At 37.0% G+C, this 17,157-nt stretch overlaps 1 protein-coding gene across 3 annotated transcripts in view; it reads left to right on the top strand.

The window, feature by feature from the left end:
* The window catches only part of Cntn3 (contactin 3), a 375,608-nt gene that overhangs the window by 81,206 nt on the left and 277,245 nt on the right, over window positions 1–17,157 (top strand). For 2 of the 3 annotated variants that reach the window (XM_087659082.1, XM_087659085.1), the window contains exon 2: window positions 6,556–6,690. In XM_087659082.1, the coding sequence (XP_087515208.1) occupies window positions 6,636–6,690 (55 nt within the window). In that variant the 5' untranslated portion in view covers window positions 6,556–6,635. 3 annotated transcript variants of the gene reach the window in all.

The following is a 17,157-nucleotide window of genomic DNA, read 5'->3' as shown; positions in this document are numbered from 1 at the left end:
TGATGATTCTAATGATGACGATAATGAATGAAAGCAGAGTAGATTCAGGGCAGTTTGTTTCTAATCTGTCTGTACTTCTTGTTGTTACTGTTATTTATTTCATCAAAAAAAAAGCGAAGCCATTAGTAGTTGATCCCATCATTCTGTGGTAAAATTACAGGAGAGGCAACTAACATATACAATCCAAGGCATTCACAGAGCAACTAGTTCTCATGGGAATCGGTCTTTTAAAATCAATGGCTATATATTTTACTGTATTAAGTATCTCAAACTTTCTCAAAAGTGTGTGTGTGTGTGTCTGTTTTTCTCTGTGTATGTGAGTGTTGCATGTATGCATGTGTGTGTATGCGTGTGGATATTGTACAGTGTGTGCTGTGTGTGTGCTGTAAAATGAGAGGAGGGAGGGGGAGGGAGACAGAGAGAGAAGCATGAAGTAGCATAATGATGGTATTTGAGTCAGAAAAGGTGAAGGTGGCTGTTTGTGAGAGTGAGGGAGTATGAAGGTGACATTTCTTGGTGATGTTACATAATTTCTTTACACAGAATTGATGCAATTATTTCCACTTGAAGATGTGAAGTATTTGTTACTCTAGTAGAAAAGAAGTCTCACTGTGACGTTCTTGTCCCCAAAGAGGCTGAACTCTGAACATCCTTCCAGACAACATCAAAAATTGTCTGTATACATTTGAAATAATATATATCAATATTTCATGATTTGCAGTCTTAGCAGCAATTTTGTAAAGTGGATGACAGAAGCCACAAAGGTCTCTTTCTCCTTTTAGCTCAACCAGGAACAACTATTTAGAGCATTTTTGTTTTGAGTCCAAGGTCTAGCATTTTTTAGTTCAGCTGACATTAACAATTACGTTTGTCAATATGTATTAAATCTGTAGGCTATTTAAAGACTGCCATGGAGTATGTGTTATAAATATATTACGCTTTATCTTTCCATTGCAAATGTCTGTTACCGACATTCTAAAGGATATCTTTGTTTTGTTTTGTCTTTTCCTTTTTTTAAAAAGATTTCTGTGAAAAGTAGACTATTCTTATTATAGACGATGACATTTTTTTTGTACTTGTCTTGCCTCAGTAACTTCTTTTGTATTTATTTTAGCTGTGTGACTTCAAAACTGGAACGAGCTCTAATGTGTCTCTTTTTTTCCATGACAATACTTGGTAATTTGAAAAGTCAAATTGTGATTCTTATTAATTGCTTTCATTATTTATAAAGTCCGTGGCAAACTTTCACAGTGATGATTAGAGATAAGTAACTATATTAAAAAGACTCTTCCAGATTTAGATGAAAATAGAATATAGGTATTAACCCATCTTGTCTCACAAGTCTTATAGTTTGTAAAATGTATAGTTGTAATTTCTATGAATTTTTGAATAACACTGAAATTGCCACATTGAAGAAAAATGTGTTTTAACTGTCAAAGTTAAATACAACTCACATTTATTTTTTTTATTTATTTTTTTTATTAACTTGAGTATTTCTTATATACATTTCGAGTGTTATTCCCTTTCCCGGTTTCCGGGCAAACAAAAACTCCCCCCTCCCCTTTTTTATGGGTGTTCCCCTCCCCATCCTCCCCCTCTTGTTGCCCTCCCCCCAACAATCTAGTTCACTGGGGGTTCAGTCTTAGCAGGACCCAGGGCTTCCCCTTCCACTGGTGCTCTTACGAGGATATTCATTGCTACCTATGAGGTCAGAGTCTAGGGTCAGTCCATGTATAGTCTTTAGGTAGTGGCTTAGTCCTTGGAAGCTCTGGTTGCTTGGCATTGTTGTACATATGGGGTCTCGAGCCCCTTCAAGCTCTTCCAGTTCTTTCTCTGATTCCTTCAATGGGGGTCCTATTCTCAATTCAGTGGTTTGCTGCTGGCATACGCCTCTGTGTTTGCTGTATTCTGGCTGTGTCTCTCGGGAGAGATCTACATCCGGCTCCTGTCGGTCTGCACTTCTTTGCTTCATCCATCTTGTCTAATTGGATGGCTGTATATGCAGGGGCCACATGTGGGGCAGGTTCTGAATGGGTGTTCCTTCAGTCTCTGTTTTAATCTTTGCCTCTCTAATCCCTGCCAAGGGTATTCTTGTTCCCCTTTTAAAGAAGGAGTGAAGCATTCACATTTTGATCATCCATCTTGAGTTTCATTTGTTCTAGGCATCTACGGTAATTCAAGCATTTGGGCTAATAGCCACTTATCAATAGTGCATACCAGTGATTGGGTTACCTTACTCAGGATGATATTTCCAGTTCCTACCATTTGCCTACGAATTTCATAAGGTCATTGTTTTTGATAGCTGAGTAATATTCCATTGTGTAGATGTACCACATTTTCTGTATCCATTCCTCTGTTGAAGGGCATCTGGGTTCTTTCCAGCTTCTGGCTATTATTAATAAGGCTGCGATGAACATAGTGGAACACGTGACTTTTTTATATGTTGGGGCATCTTTTGGGTATATGCCCAAGAGAGGTATAGCTGGATCCTCAGGCAGTTCAATGTCCAATTTTCTGAGGAACCTCCAGACTGATTTCCAGAATGGTTTTACCAGTCTGCAATCCCACCAACAATGGAGGAGTGTTCCTCTTTCTCCACATCCTCGCCAGCATTTGCTGTCACCTGACACTTTGCTGAAGTTGTTTATCAGCTTTAGTAGTTCTCTGGTGGAACTTTTGGGATCACTTAAATACACTATCATATCATCTGCAAACAGTGATATTTTGACTTCTTCTTTTCCGATCTGTATCCCCTTGACATCCTTTTGTTGTCTGATTGCTCTGGCTAGAACTTCAAGAACTATATTGAATAAGTAGGGAGAGAGTGGGCAGCCTTGTCTAGTCCCTGACAACTCACGTTTATGATTAGAATGTTTGTTGAAAATTTGCTTAATACCACATTTTATTAGAATTTCACTGAATTTTCAAAGGGCTTTATTCTTTTATTAGTAATTATTTTGAGAACCTCATACATGAGCACTGTATCTGCATCATTATTGATTATCTTTTTGTTTTATTAATTGATTATTTTATTTACATTTCAAATGTCATCCCCATTCCTGGTCTCTCTTCTGCAAGCTCCCATCCCATCCTCCCTCCCCTTTGCCTCTAGGAAGATGCTCCCCCACCCACTCACCCGCTCCTGCCTCACCCCTGTAGCATCCTCCTACATTGGGGCAGCAAGTCTTTACAGGACCAAGGGCCTCCCTTCCCACTGATGCCAGATAAGGCATTCCTCTGCTCCATAATCAGTGGGAGCCATGGACTGACTCCTGTATGCTTTTGGTTGGTGGTTTAGTCCCTGAACGATTTGAGGGGTCTGGTGGTTGACATTGTTGTCCTCCTTAAGGTTTGCCATCCCCTTCAGCAACTTCAGTTTTTCCCCTCAGTCTTCTATTGGGGTCCCCAGGATCAGTCCAGTGGTTGGCTGTGAATATCTGCATCTGTCTTATTCAGGTGCTGGGGAAGCCTCTCAGAGCACAGCTATAGTAAACTATTGTCTGTGAACACTTCTTGACATCCCCAATAGTGTTGGTGTTTGGTATCTGCTGGGTGGGACACAGTAATCATTGTCTAAATACACTGTGTACAAGACAACTCTCTAATAACCATCATGCTCATCATATTCAGGCAATCTTATATTAGAGACTTTATGGGTTTAGCTTCCGTGTCACAGATAGAAGACACTAGCTAGGAGTACATGCCTTGATTTTCTGACTCTTACAATCTTTTTGTACTTGGATATAGGAGTTGCACTTAATATCTATGAGTGGGCACCCCCACATTAACTTCCAAATTCTAAGCAGTTTTGGATCTCTGTAATAATCTTCATCTTTTGAAAAGCAGCTTCTTTGTTGAGGGATAAAAGCTATACTTTTCAGTGAGTATAATGACAAGTTAGAAATTATATTGGTTTAGGAGAATGGCTTTGGAAGGTTCTCTTTGCTGGGTCTATAACCTGTCTGGCTCTGGTTAGTTCACTAGATTTGCAGTGCCAGGAGTGCATTCTCTCCTACTGAGTGAAATCAAAGCACAAACAGGCACTGGTTGTTACATCTACAATATAAGTGTTACTGTTGCAGGGTCATGGGTTTCTTCCCAGGCCAGTCATTGTGATTCACAGGGTCTACACCTGGGTAGGTGTCTTAGTTACTTTTCTATTGCTGTGGTCAGGGCAGCTTCGGAAAGAAAACATTTAATTTGGCTATAGTTTCAGAGGGTTATAGTTCATGATTGTAGACAACTGGGGAACAGATGGGAGCAGCAGCTAGGAGCTCACATTCATCAATCAGGAGGCCAAAAAGCAAAAAGCCTGTCCCACAAGTCGTGCTTCTTTCAAGGCCAAACCTCCTAATCCTTCCCAAACTTGTCCACCCACTGAGGACAAAGATTCAATCTCCTGGGGTACATTTTTATGAAAATCAACACAGTAGGACTACAGGTTGCTTGTCTCCCTTCGGAAGTTGGAGAGATACTTCTTATATATGAGAGGCAGGCCTTAGAGAGAAGATGTCCAGGTCAGTTCCAAGATGTTTTCCTCAAGTACTGTTTCCTAAGCATGTGATATCTGCAGCAATGGGATCTTAACTTCATTCCAACGTGTGTGTGTGTGTGTGTGTGTGTGTGTGTGTGTGTGTGTGTGTGTGCGTGTGTGTGTGTATATGTGTGTGTGTATATGTGTGTGTGTAATGTTTTTCTGAATAAGCATAAAAGAAAATATTTCCCCATAACTATTTCTATATTTTTGGTCATTCTTTAGACCTCTTCTCTCCTTCTTTCTTAATTTTTCCTTTTCTTCCCTCTTAGAAGATAAAATCCGCCTGTAGTTTTTCCTGTTTCTCACATAGTAGCACTTATGTCTTACTATTTCTTCTTCTTTAGCTCCAACTTGCACCAAAATCCCCAGTGACTTCCCTAGTTCCTGTGGTTACTCGAGGTTATATACTTACACCTAAAGACTGTACCGAGGACCCTCAAATAGTAGAGTATATGTTGTATATGTGTTTCTTGGGCTGGGTTATCTCACTTAGTGTAATATGTTCAAATTTCATCCATTTACTCACACATTTCTTAATTTTATTTTTCTTTACAGTTGAATAAAATTCTGTTCTGTATATCTACCACATTTTCATTGCCCATTGGTTGAAGAATATTTAGATTGGTTCTGTTTCCTTGTATTGTGAGCAGGGAGGTGATGAACATGTCTGAGAAAATATTAGTGGAGTAGGGTGTTTAGTGCTTCTGGTTTATGACAGTGAGTGGTATATCTGTGTCACATAGTAGGTTTCATTTTAGTCTTCTCAGCATTCTCTACAGTGAGGTGAAGATATGTATCTTTAAAAGATCAAAAGTGCCAAGTTATTAACACTCTTAGGAGCCATTCTCATGTGACCACAGTGAGAATACATATATAAGAACCTACATACTTTTGTCCTTTAGTAGGTGAAAGTTTCAGATAATTTTAGGTTTCTATGTCCAACCATCCCATGCTGAACCTCATGGTTTCTGCTGAGGCATAAACTGCCGTTGCTTCCTATGATGCTCCTTCCTCCTGATTCTCTTCATTATCCTTGAATGGTTTCATTTCTTATCTTCCAAGTGAAGAACTTGCTCTTAAATTCATTGTCTGATGTTTACATCAGGAGAAATCTCAAGGACATCTGTAATTAACAATACTGGGTAGGTAGTGAGAATGATTCAAGATCACACGATTGTCTACGTTTCCAAACTACTCCTGAGAAGAGTTGATCTCAGTTGCATGTCTTCTTGATCATGATTCCTTGCTCTATATAAAATTAGCATCCACAATACCTGGAATCTGTGTAAAATTCCATCTCTTACTTCTCACCCCAAAACACTTACTATAGAAGGACCCATCAGTGGACATACAGGAAGGACTGGTTAAATGATCTAAGTACACACTGCAAATCTAGACATTTATTGTTTGGGACACAGACTCTGATTAAGTGTAGTATATCTGAGGAACCAATTCTTGACCACCACTGTACAGAGGAACATTGTACATAGGAACACACATACATACACAATGGGGACCTTTCTGACTTGTTTCTGATAACAAAAACCTGCTTTAAAATAAATAGATATTGAAAATACTTTGTATTTATTTGTATGCCTGGTCATGGATTCAGATATTTGAATAACCTTTGCTTCAAGATATCTGCTTTTTAAAACTCCATTGGCTTTACTACAATGTTGCCAGTAGATAAAATGAGAGAAATTGGAATTCAGGTTAATATTTTAGTTGTTGCAATTATCTAGCAAAAGTTTTAAAGTTTAATGTGTGAATAGTTAATATTTTAGCACTCCTGAATTTTTTAAATTATATAAGCTGCTTGCAACTTCCCATCACTTGCATTCAGTGTTTAAGTGTCTGCACTTCAAGTATTTTCTGTTTTCAACAACAAAGAAAGATTTGTTTTATCTGTGGATGTGAATTTCTGTGAATGATACAGAATTTAAAGGAAAGAAGAAAATCTCTCTTGAAAAGAACTGGTTTTTAAAAGTCTAAGTTCTTTTTTTACATATATTTTGCAGATTAAAGGATTTACCTGAAGACAAAGCATTCTATTCATCAGAGACTAGACAAGAGTTACTCTTGCTTTTGCCAATTAAAGATGATGTTGTCATGGAAACAGTTGATCCTGCTTTCATTCATTGGCTGCCTGGCAGGTAACAATAAGCTATATTTTGTATGAACTATTCTTGAGTCATGTGCTTAAATACTTTGCTTTTGTTTTTTAGACGGGGTTTTATGTATCCCAGATGGACTGCAATCTCACTGTTTTGACCCTGATTATCTTGCCTTCCTCTTCCACATACTTAGATGACAGGCATGCACATCTATGCATGATTATTCTTAAATCCTTTTTAAAGGTTAACATAAAATTACGCCAGGGTCAAGGACAAACATATCGTTTTTCTCAGAAAGAAGATTCCCATTCTTAATTCTCATAATTGGATTCTCATGATTCTTCTATCTAATTTTTACAAGTCAATATATTCCCATAAAAACTGTGAGATATTAAAATTATATTGCTGAATTTAATAAGTGTTCCTAGTGTGACAACTTAACTTGAGAAATACACATTTTATTTTGTATTTATATATTTATTAGCATATATTTATATATTTATTAGTCCAAGAGTTGGATTGCAAGGGGGTGAAGGAAAGGAATGAAATTATACAAATATATATTTTTATAATAAAATTTAATTATAATTAAATATATAATATAATCACAATTATAATTGAAATATATTTATATCATTTCTCTCCTCATTCCTCCTTCTATGTTCTTTATTACCTAGCACATCTCTTCTTAAATCTATAACCTCCCTTTCTTTAAATATTATATATATATTTAATGCATATATTTAATGCATATACTAATGCATATATATTATATAATATATAATAATGTGCTTACTACCTTTTAACTCTATTTAGTGCTGTGTCTTATATAAATACATCTGATTTGAGGGCTGACCATTTAGTATTGGGTAGACAATTAACGGCTTAGTCCTTGGGAGACCTACCTCTTCTGATCTCGATATACCATGGTTACCTCTGATTAGATGTGTAGAGATTGAGTCATCTGAGAAGAAATACACAGTTTCAAATATGATGATAGTTTCCTTGAAATTTTTCTCATAATGTGTACTTAGGACATTTTGTTACAGTTTTGGTTTTTTTTTTTTATAAAAGGGTAGACAAAAGAAAATATTTCATATTTATACTCTAAAACTCTATTTTTTAAATTCTTTTGATAGTCTATTGTGTTCATTTTACCGGCATATTTTTGGGGAGTGGGTAAGAAAAGTTTGAATCATTATAATATATAATAGAACATGTAGAACTATGGTTTTCTATTTTTCTTTCTGTTTTGATTAGAGGGATAATACATACATTTATATGAGGAATAGGAGCAGAGCACGCTATCTGTTGGTTTGACAATTGTAGCATTTAGCTATGTTTGCTTGGTCTATGAGCCTGTGCGTAGCATTCTTACCCCTTTACCCCTTTGTTCTTTTACATTATCTGAACCAGTTGAAATTAGACTATTATAAAAATCACTTCTCATCATAAAAAGAAGTCAGCACTCATATTCTAGGTCTTAGAAGATCCTTTTCCTTATGAAGCCTGGGCTTCATAAAAGTGTAGTATATTTGTGATTCTAATGAGTCAGTTTGGAATTCTCAGTAAGAAACACAGGATTTACATACATCTATATGAGAGTAGATGTGTGGGCTCTTTTATTAAAATTAAAATTTTTTTATATATTTAAATATTAATATATAAGTTCATGATCAATATCAGATTAGATGTTCAAAACTTACAAAGGTATAATCCCACTACTGCAGTATTTATGTTTTTTTAAGCTATGTAATTATAATCCTAAAACAGATTCTAGTACTGAAGGAAATGGTGGTAATTATATTCAAATTTCAGATTTGCTAAATGGGCTTTGGAGAAAGATCAATGCTATCATACAAAGTAAAATATTTTTCTGTCTTTAATTATTTTACATAGTTTTCCACTTTTTTGTTTTTCTAGACAGATCAAAATGACAGCCCACATCAGTAGGCATATCTTTCAGGGTGATACCTTTTGTAGAAGCCATCCTGAAATCTCTGAAGTGGATATATATATATATATATATATATATATATATATATATATATATACACACACACACACACAAAATTACATTGTGCATGTGCCTACATTTGTGTTTCTGCATCTCTTACACATTTACGGCAGTTTACAGAGTGTATTATACCTAAATGTGAAAGTATCCATAAGAAAGTTAAATCTCAACTTGAATTTATAGAAATGCAATTTAACAGCAGTAAAATGTTCAAGGAAGAACTAAATTATATTCTGTCTAACATATTCTGTGGAGTATGTTGGTTAGACAATTGGTAGTCTTCATAATTATACTACAGACAATGATTTCTCAGTCTCTTGCTTAATACAAAAAATACTGAATGTGAGTTATTGTTGTTCTTTTTGCATCATTAAAATTAAAAGGTTGATTTTAAGAGTATGATAATCTATCAATAAATACTTGTTTCTTTGCATGTTTTAAAATACATCTATGTGTGAGGGACAGTGATGGTTTGAATATGAATGGCTCCCATAGACTCAGGTGTTTGAATGCTGGGCCCATGAGGAGTAACACTATTTGAAGGTGTGGATTTCTTGGAGTAGGTGTGGCATAGTAGAACGAAGTGTGTCCCTGTGGAGGCTGGCTTTTCTCAAGCTAGTCCTAGTGTGGAAACCTTCCTGCTGCCTTCTGACTTGGATGTTGAGCTCTCAGTTCTTTCTCAAGCACCATAACTGCCAGCATGCCACCATGTTTCCTAATAAAGGAATTAACCTTTGGAATTGTTAGTCAGCCCTGGTTAAATGTTTTTGTTTATAAAGTTGTTATGATCACGGTGTCTCTTCATGCAATATTAACCCAAATTAAGATAAGGAATATGCTACTCAGTTTTTGTATTAATAAAAGCAACTTATGTTTACTAAAGGATGCAGTTACTATGTTCAGCCAGTCTGTGTAGTTGATGTTTTTCTAGCTTTTCCCAGTAAGCCTTTTTTTATGTATCATTTTCTCGTGATTTTCCTTCTTATTTTTCATATTTGTTTAGACAAGTTGACATTTAGTACTTGACATTGTAAAAGTTTAAGACAGATTTAGGAAGACCAGAGCAACAAAACAGAACATTTTTATTCTGGGAATTCAGTAAAACCAGAAAAGGAAGAGGCATCATTAGGGGTAAAAGAAAACCAATGTCACAAAAATTAATACAATTGATATTAAGCAGTGGAAGTCTATTTCTGGGTCCAGGGTATGGTGGGAATGACACTATTTTTTTAATTAGATGAAGGAATTGAAATAGTTTGCAGAATTTAGCTTAAATGACTGTTTTGGTCACTGTGGTTAACTTAGACTTCTATTTATTTCTGAAATCAAAAGATGGCTTTACTTCCTGAATCCTTTCTTTGTGGAATAAAGGTCATTGACTAAGAATCAATAAGATCTCAAAGAAACCACTTCTCTACTTCTTAAATACCTAAACATAAATCTTTTAACTCTAATGGCTACAAAGGTAGCCCAGCTGTTAAGAGCATTTGTTACTCTAACAGAGGAACTGTGCTCAGCTCCCATCACCATCACCAATATGGTGGCTCATAATCATTTGTAACGAAAGTTCCAGGGGATCTAATGCCCTCTTATGGTCTCTACAGGCACTAGACACAGACACGGTGTACATACATATATGCAGACAAACTCATGCACATAAAATGTGATGTAGAAAATAACTGTGTGAGACAATGTTATTTGCTATCTGGTTTGGGAGCCACTAGTCACTATAAATGAGACTATATGAGAGGCGAGTAGCCTGAGAGCTTTGTTCTAGCAAATAAAATTCACCCAGGAGTTTAGAAAGTTCATAATTTTAAAGATCAGTTTTCTTACATATGAGAGAAAGAAATAACAATATTTGTCTTATCAGAGTTACAATATTGTTAACATTACTTGCACCTCTTTATTTTAATGCTCATATGTTTAAAGACACAATAATTGAATTCAGGCTCCCTTCAATATTGTGTATTTAATCACAGGAAACGTGCAGAATAAACTCTCAACTACAGCCTGCATTGTAAATGCACCATCTCTATTTGTTTTATGCTGGTGGTTGTGTCTCTTCAGATACTATCCACTCCTACTGATACACAACTGTGCACACCTCCAGAATACCATCCATCGTGTTCAATGTGATCATAAGGCAATTACCTTCCTTTCTAATTTTCTTGTAATCACTGTTAAGTTCATAATGACCTGAGAGTAAAATATGCTTTTCAATTTCTCCTTCAAATACCTTTTTCTTTTTTTTTATTTTTTTTTATTTATTTTTTTTTATTAACTTGAGTATTTCTTATATACATTTCGAGTGTTATTCCCTTTCCCGGTTTCCGGGCAAACATCCCCCTCCCCCCTCCCCTTCCTTATGGGTGTTCCCCTCCCAACCCTCCCCCCATTGCCGCCCTCCCCCCATAGACTAGTTCACTGGGGGTTCAGTCTTAGCAGGACCCAGGGCTTCCCCTTCCACTGGTGCTCTTACTAGGATATTCATTGCTACCTATGGGGTCAGAGTCCAGGGTCAGTCCATGTATAGTCTTTAGGTAGTGGCTTAGTCCCTGGAAGCTCTGGTTGCTTGGCATTGTTGTACTTTTGGGGTCTCGAGCCCCTTCAAGCTCTTCCAATACCTTTTTCGATTGGTTTTACCGACACCATGCTTGCCATCATCTAGAAAATGATTAAACATGTTTATTGAGCTACCGATAACCTCAACATGACTCACTATGTTTCTTTTCTCTTTTCTCTTTATGTTGATAAGTTATTCTCTACTGGTGAAATGAGCCAATTCAAGTCTAATTAAAGTGTTTAAAGGCAGGCTTATTGGGAAGTCACTTCTCATGGGCAAATTCACTGGTCCAAAGGAAAGAAGCCAGGGAAGTCACCAAATGGAGGGAGTCAAAGGGCAGGAGGAAGAAAAGAAAAAGCATGCACTGGTATGGAAAGAGAAAATGCAGATGGGGAAAAAGATAGAGAACAAAATATTTGGATTATATAGGAAAGAGCTTATGGGCTGGAGAAACCTCTACCCTTGGCTGGAAAATCCAGCGTTAAGAGTTAGGTATGCCAGGTTGGGACTGAAGGATGCTGGGAGAATCTGGAAGCCAAGTCTCCTTTTGTATGTTAAATATACATCTCAGCCTTTTGTTGGGTCAGAAACCTAACAGGTGTTAGGGACTATACTTCTAGGTCCTTGTTTCTTAAAACAGAGATGGCTCTCATCTCCTCTCTCCTGCCTTGTGAACAGTGTTACATAGCTTGATAGTATTTATACTGGTAAAATGGAGATGTCACTGTTGCCTGCTAATATGTCCTGAAACATTACGTGTTTTACAGATAAACTTCATTCAGGTCATTTTTGCGACTGCAGCAGCTGATCTCTAGCATTGTTTTTCATTTATTTTATTAAAATCTTGACAGGCCAACCAAATATACATGTGAGTATCAGCTAAAGATGTGGAAGCATGGTTGGCACATTTTCCTCCTTTAACATTGGCCATTAGCTGCACGTGTTAGCACTTTCTGTATTTGATGTTGAGTAAGAAAAGACTACGCCAACTTTAAAGGATGCTTTGGAAGTGTAATTAGAGTTCAACAAACATAACTTAAATAAGACCCGCATTTTTCGTTTAGCTCTTAAAATAGCTAGTTTCTCAAAAGTATCCTATAATTAGTCCACTAAGTCTTGGAAATGGAGTGCTCATTTAAACTGATTCAATTCCTATTACCTACGTGTTAAGCTGTCTTACAGCACTCATCACGTAAAAGTGTTTTAAAATGTCCCCTTGCTTATTATGCTTTTCCATGAATTGGATCGTATTAGAAGGGCTAAATGGATGGGGACTCTCATTAAGAGTGCAGTAGTTAAGTGTTAATTCCTGAATAATGGACTGTAGATGTATGCACACACACACACACACACACACACACACACACACACACACACACACAGAGAGAGAGAGAGAGAGAGAGAGAGAGAGAGAGAGAGAGAGAGAGAGAGAGAGAGAAACACACACATGCTTGCATTCATATGAAACGCTATTGATCTCAGGCAATCGCTGCAAGTGTGTCCTCAGACAAAGGGAAGGTAGAATTGATGCTAGTTCCTCCGTGTCCTTGTCCTTCTAGTCCTTTATTACTTGCCTCTCTCCTTTCTATAGGGAGCTTAGATCTTTGTCTTCTCTCATCTTGTGGTGTTGCCCTGGCCTTACTCCTGCTTTCTGCTCCTTTCTTCCTCCTGCACATCCCACATACTGCAAGCCAGCCACTTCTGAAGCGCCATTAAGTGAGCTGAGTACTGAGCAGAGGACTGTGGTGGGGATTGGGATAAAGGATCTAGAGGAGGCCAAGAGAATCAGGCTGCAGTCAGCTTAGGAAAAGAGGCTCATGTAAACAATGGTAGGAATGCTGTCATGATACAAGATTCTAATTTAATAAAAATACATAAGGAGTAGTAGAAGTTGTCTGAGTACTTACCTGAGGAAATGAAGATTCAGAAAGAAAAACAGTAATGGAGAAGGCACCATTTGAGTTGTGACCCCAAACAATGTCATTTGCTAAGCTCTTACTTTTTCTCAAGGATTATGTTAAGGAGTTTCTCTGAGTCATATCAGTAATAGTTTAATTGATTTTCTGTCCCTTTCATTGTTATTGAGTCCATTTTACAGATGAGTTGTAGCAGTTTTTTGTTTTTTTTTTGTTTGTTTTTTGTTTTTTTTTGTTTTTTTTGTTTTTTTTTTTGGTTGATTCTCTGGCCTGTTCATTGTTTTTAACTCTATTTTACAAATGGGGAACTGAGAGGTCTTGAGACATTAAACAACTTCATAAAACTCATATATGTAAAGGAGTCAAGTTTGAATTTAGAGTTTAATAATTAGGCTAAGTATTATGCTAAGGATATGTCTTAACTTGTGTGAATAAGATTATGTATTTGAATTTTAGTATAAAAACACAAAACAATTCCATGTCAAACAGCTCACATCATAAGGCCATAAGCATTATACTGAAGCTGGATACCATTTAAAATAATTTTCAGAAAAGGTAAGTTTAGAGAAAGTATGACATAGGCTTGCCTTCTCTTAACTTATATGATACTAGCATGGAATAACATTTACATTAAAGACAAAAAAGTACAAAACACACATTTTTTAGTATATGCAGTGCTGGAGAACTTACCCTGGGGGGTTGTGCTCAGGAGAGTTGGCAGGCTGACCAAGTCAGATACCACCCAGGCCCAGATTCGGGGCTGTGAATTGACACACCCTAGCATCTACCCCATCTATGATCTGCTGGAGTGAGGGAAGGAGCATTTCCCTGATGATCCAAAGCTGCAGGGACTGCATGACACAGGTTAGCAACAGAACATCTGAGAGGAGTTCCAAGGAGGGGATATTCAGACCAATGACTCATTGCAATGAACATTTGCAAGTAAAGGTGTGTGGACAAAAGGGTATACTGTGTGATACACTGGGACACCTTACACAGAGATTCCACAAAGAGATGTTTTGTTGTTATATTTTTGTTTTGTTTGTTGGAGTGAGGATGTTGCAAGAGCAGAGGGCAGATAAGAAGGGGTCAGGAGATGAGTGGGATTGGGGTGCATGATGTAAAACTCTCAAAGAATCAACAAAGTTTTTACACAATCCTTTCTCTAATTTCAATATATTCCTCCAACTGGGCTCCCGTTCTCAGTTCAGTGGTTTGCTGCAAGCATTTATCTCTGTATTTGACATGCTCTAGCTGTGTCTCTCAGGGAGGGGGACACCCTTATAGAAGAAGGGAAGGGAGATGGGATAGGGGGCTCACGTCTGAGAAATCAGGAAAGGGAATAACATTTGAAAATAAAAAAATATCCAATTAAAATAAGTTTTTACACAGATCAGATGTTGAAACTGTAATATTACACAGTTGGAGTTACATAAATACATAACTAAATTAATTTATTTGATTTTTTCCTTTTTATTAGAAAAATAACATTGTTATATCGTGAATAAAACTATAATTGGTGGTATATTTTGAAAGGAAGTTGTCAGGCCTAAAGATTGGTGTGTGCTATCATTCTAGCTTTGCTTTTAAAGCTTGCTCCAATGGGATGTTAATAGGCTAGACTGGAAGGATAAATGACAGAGATGATACTTGGAGAGTAGTGGAAGTTATGTTTGTTGCATTATTTTCCTGGGAGGTGGGTATGAAGAAATCCTAGTTATCTACACTAGGGTTGTGATGACAGATTATAAAACAAAAGCAGTTCCATCCAAGTTTATCTTGGTGAGCATCTTGAGTATTTAAGAATTACTTTCAGGAGCATGGATGACTGACAAGCAGCTGCATCACTAAGAAGTCTACCCCAGTATGGGGAACGACTGATGAAATGTGCATTTCTTTCAACCTCTCCCTTTAGCAAGTGTTTTCTGCACATATAACTTTGGGTTGGGGCCATCTGAGGAGTCATGTAAGTTTCTAAATTCCAGAGCCTTGCACATTTTGATAGTTTCCTGAGGCTCCAGGAGGGATTGTATCAGTTCTGAGTTAAAAAATGTGCAGCAATGTCCAACCAGTGGCAGTTGATGTACAAAGATAACACTAAAGAGGAGAAAGATGATGAAGTCAAAACAGCAGAGCAGTTACATCATTATTCTAGGTGAGGGATCAGATTGTTGAAGGTTTGAACCTGAGTGGGAAGATAATGAAGCAATTAAGCAAAAATAAATGGCACAGAAGGAGACAGGGATTTGGAATTGTTATGTTGAAGTGGTTGAAGAATTAATGGCAGGAGCTGCAAGCCATCTACAGGAGAATATTGGAACTCTGTATCTGTATCAGTATCTACTAGTGTCATAGAAGGGGATCTAGGTGGAGAGGCCTTTATACAGTGAGTACAATGTGTGAAAGTATTTAAGTAAGATTTGGGATACCTAATCAAAAGAGGAAGATCAGATTCCATGCTCTGATACAGAAATGAAGAAGGACTGAACAAACATGTGGAAGGTTCTTCATGTTCCTCATGTTTGAGGATGACAGAAAATGAGATCTTAGAATTGGAATTAGAGAGAGTGACAGAATGTGGTAGACCTTGTGATTTGGAAGCTCTATATCATTGGAATGTATAACTAATGAACATATTTTTGCATGTATGTATGTTGTATGTATGTTCACATGTGTTCAGTTGTGTACACACAATGTTAATATAAGGTGTCTTTCTTCATGCCTCTCCAATTTACTAACTGAGGCAATGCCTACCAGTTAAACCTTAAGCTTAGAAAGTTGGTTAGTCTTACCTACTAGCTTGCCCTAAGGGTCTCTTGGTTATGGCTGGCTACCATAACCACGCAACTTTTACATGAATTTTAGCCAAAAATTATTCCTTGGGGCAAAGAAGATATGATATGTGTTAATGTGAAAAATACTTTAAAAACATTGAGTTACACTAATCTGAATATATGTGCATATATGTATATGCATCCGTGCATGTTTCTGGAGCTGCCTTCAGAAACATGTTTACGGTTTAGATGCTTTATCTAAGACAAAGAGCTATTTATTAGCACAGATAGGACTTTCCCTAAAAAGTTTCATTCTTGCTTTTAAATTGCAAAAAGTATTTTTATGGGTACTGTGCTGTGCGTATCCTTACAGCAAAGTAGTGTTTGGCTATGGCTTCATACTGGGTAGAGAAATAGGTGACACATGCAGGTATTTCAGAGGCAGCCTCCCCCCCAACCCTGCTACATGACTGTGTTTGTGCTTCTCTGTCTGTCTTTCTATCTGTCTGTCTGTAGACCTTAGTGTATATGTGTACGTGAAGAGAAATATCAGAGTATTTTTCATTTTGATTGTTTCCAGCTAAACAATGTTGCCTAAATGAACAGAAGCAGAACATTCCTAGCAGGTTAGGCTATAGAAAGGAGGTTGTTCCTTGCAGACGGAGCTGTTCTTAAATCAGAAATTGCAGAGTTATTAGGCACTTGGCTAGACATTACTTTGGTATGGCTAATAAACATGTCTAACTGTGGTCTGTATGCAACATGGCATAGCAGTGATACGATACAAATTGCACACTCTCTGACAACATTACAAGATGTTTTGCTTGGCTCTTGAGTGTGAACTTGGTGAGTAAAAATGTCACGTCATCATATCAAAATGCTGAACAGAGCTGAAGGATAGATTTACCTTGATACTCTAATGATGTTCACCTGGGATAGCTTTCCCAGTGGCTACTGTGCATATTGCCTTACCTTTCCTTCTTGAGGAATGGACTTCTTGGAGAGAAGAGTAGGCATATTGTATATTTACAATATACATCAAGTAATTTTAGCTCACTATTCCACCCATCTCTCAAAGTTTAGAAAACTAAGTACTTAAAAATTGATTGATGATAGCCCACAAGTTTTGGTATACTTTGTTTTCATTTTCATTTTAATTTAACATTATAAACTTCCTCATTTCCTCTGTGACTCATTCATCATTCAATACCATACTGTTTAATCTCCATGAGG

This window comes from Rattus norvegicus, chromosome 4 (assembly GCF_021556685.1).
Source record: "Rattus norvegicus strain SHRSP/BbbUtx chromosome 4, alternate assembly SHRSP_T2T, whole genome shotgun sequence".
NCBI classification, from domain to species: domain Eukaryota; kingdom Metazoa; phylum Chordata; class Mammalia; order Rodentia; family Muridae; genus Rattus; species Rattus norvegicus.
Note: the sequence above shows the minus strand (reverse complement) of the source record. Positions and strands in the feature narration are given on the sequence as shown.